Raw genomic sequence first — 1,951 nt, forward strand, 5'->3', positions numbered from 1 at the left:
GACACATGTTCTATATCGCAGCCGACAACAGAACATTTTCCTTTTCCAGCAGACATTGTTCAGCAGTAAAACCAGCAGAACAAACGTGATGGTCTTCTTGTAATGAAGTGGGCGGAGCTCCACTTGGGTTGCTAGGTGAGGGGCTGGGCTGGCTTGGGGTTGCTAGGTAACAGGGATTGTGATGTTTCAAAAAGCTCAGGTTGCACTCAAAAAATGGCTGGGTGTTTTTTTGTTTTGTTTTGTTTTTTGCACTTGGACTGTTTCCAGAAGCAGTAGATACTCAAATGGAAGAACAAAAACATGGAAAAAGTGAATTTTGCATGATAGGTCCCCTTTAAAAAAAAAAAAAATAGGGCAATATTGTACAAGTGTAGAATCGAGGAGACGTTTAGGTGGCAATAAAAGATTCAATCTGCAAAATTGTTGGACTTCTCAATTCCTAACAGCTCTTCTGTGCTTGTCACCACCATTGACTTATTTTCAGTCACTTCAGCTGTTTCCAGAGGTAAACAAACAGATGTGGTAGTTGGCAGTCGTTCACAAATTTTGTTGACAATATTTTTATTTAAGGATGCAATAACCATTCCTTTGAGAAAAAAAAATTGCTACCCTTTTTTTTTTTTTTTTTTTTTTTTACTTTTTTAACAAGTCTTCATGACATTGCAATGAGTAACTTTAACATTCCAATAGTTAAGTCATGTACACTACATTTCAGCGCACCCTTTAGCCCTCACCTTGACTATTTTTTGAGTGTTGATGACCCAATTACAACCCATAGTCATGTTAGGCATGAGGTTAGCATTTAGGTAAGGAATTACTTACATAACAGGTTAGTTTAACTAGTAGTCTGAAAAGAAAAATGTGTGTGTCACTTTTAAGGCGAAGCTAACACGAGAAATCTTTTAAAAATCCATTCAGTTATCCATATTATTATCGTCAACTAGTCTAACTCAGATTACACAGCAATTGTTGTTTCCTCACCACATTACCAAACATCGTTACTGAAGCAACTAAACGGTACTAAAATGTTTCTTTAATAGTAAACAAACTCAAAGAAGCACACAGCTAAGTATGTTACCTGCACCGCTAACAAACGCTCCGCAGCAACAATGTCTGACAATAACGTTTCCATTTCTGGTGCGAGCACACCACCCACCGTGGAAATAGGTCGACGTTAGTTCAATCGCTCACCATTTTTTTATAATCATTTCCAGGAATATTTTACCGCTGTGGGTACAGGACGCTCTGATTTGCGACAGGCTACGAAACGATGGCTGATCTGATTATTCGACGAAGCGGAGAAGAGCTGCCTGCAGAGAGCCGTTTTATCTAAAAAAAACAAATATAAAAATGCGACTGTGCAACCCGAAGAATCCACCATCGCATATTATGTCGGTAGTACCATAAAATATTGATAACGTGTTGAAATACCTTCTCTGAAGATGCTGTTTTTGTGATACCGCTGCCTCAACCTGCTCTCCTCCACCGCCATCTTTCTTGACCTACTGATGATAGCGGTGGCTTGGTATGACGTCAAAGGACTCGCTGAGCAGTCCCGCGTGGTTAAAATACAAACAGAAGCTGTCTATGGCAGGCCGTTTTAACATAAAATCGGCTTCGTTCTTTGACCATCTGTAATTAAATTCTGGTAATCTAAAAATTAGTTTTGACTGGTAACAACTATGGCAAGCCGTTTTAACATAAATTCGGTTTTACCGCCCTTACATTCCAGATATCTCAAATTGTTTTATGACTAGAAGTTTAGCAAATTAAAGATATCTCCAATTATATGTCGACTAGACAAAATACATATTTGAGATATTTATAATTACATTCTGACTAGTCGAAATGACATCAAATTTACCATTGACTTGTATGGAGATTTCAATTCAAGATATCTTAAATGAATTACTGACTATCTGAAATACACATTTCAGATATCTACAATTAA

General features: G+C 37.6%; 1 protein-coding gene across 2 annotated transcripts in view; it reads right to left on the bottom strand.

The window, feature by feature from the left end:
* Positions 1–1,547, bottom strand: part of zgc:158270 (uncharacterized protein LOC791213 homolog) — a 42,965-nt gene extending 41,418 nt beyond the window's left edge. For both annotated transcript variants that reach the window (XM_017438769.3, XM_017438768.3), the window contains exon 1: positions 1,432–1,547. In XM_017438769.3, the coding sequence (XP_017294258.1) occupies positions 1,432–1,492 (61 nt within the window). In that variant the 5' untranslated portion in view covers positions 1,493–1,547. The remainder of the gene's footprint in view (positions 1–1,431) is intronic.
* Between the last annotated feature and the right edge of the window lie 404 nt (positions 1,548–1,951).

Source organism: Kryptolebias marmoratus, linkage group LG6 (genome assembly GCF_001649575.2).
Source record: "Kryptolebias marmoratus isolate JLee-2015 linkage group LG6, ASM164957v2, whole genome shotgun sequence".
Lineage (NCBI taxonomy): Eukaryota > Metazoa > Chordata > Actinopteri > Cyprinodontiformes > Rivulidae > Kryptolebias > Kryptolebias marmoratus.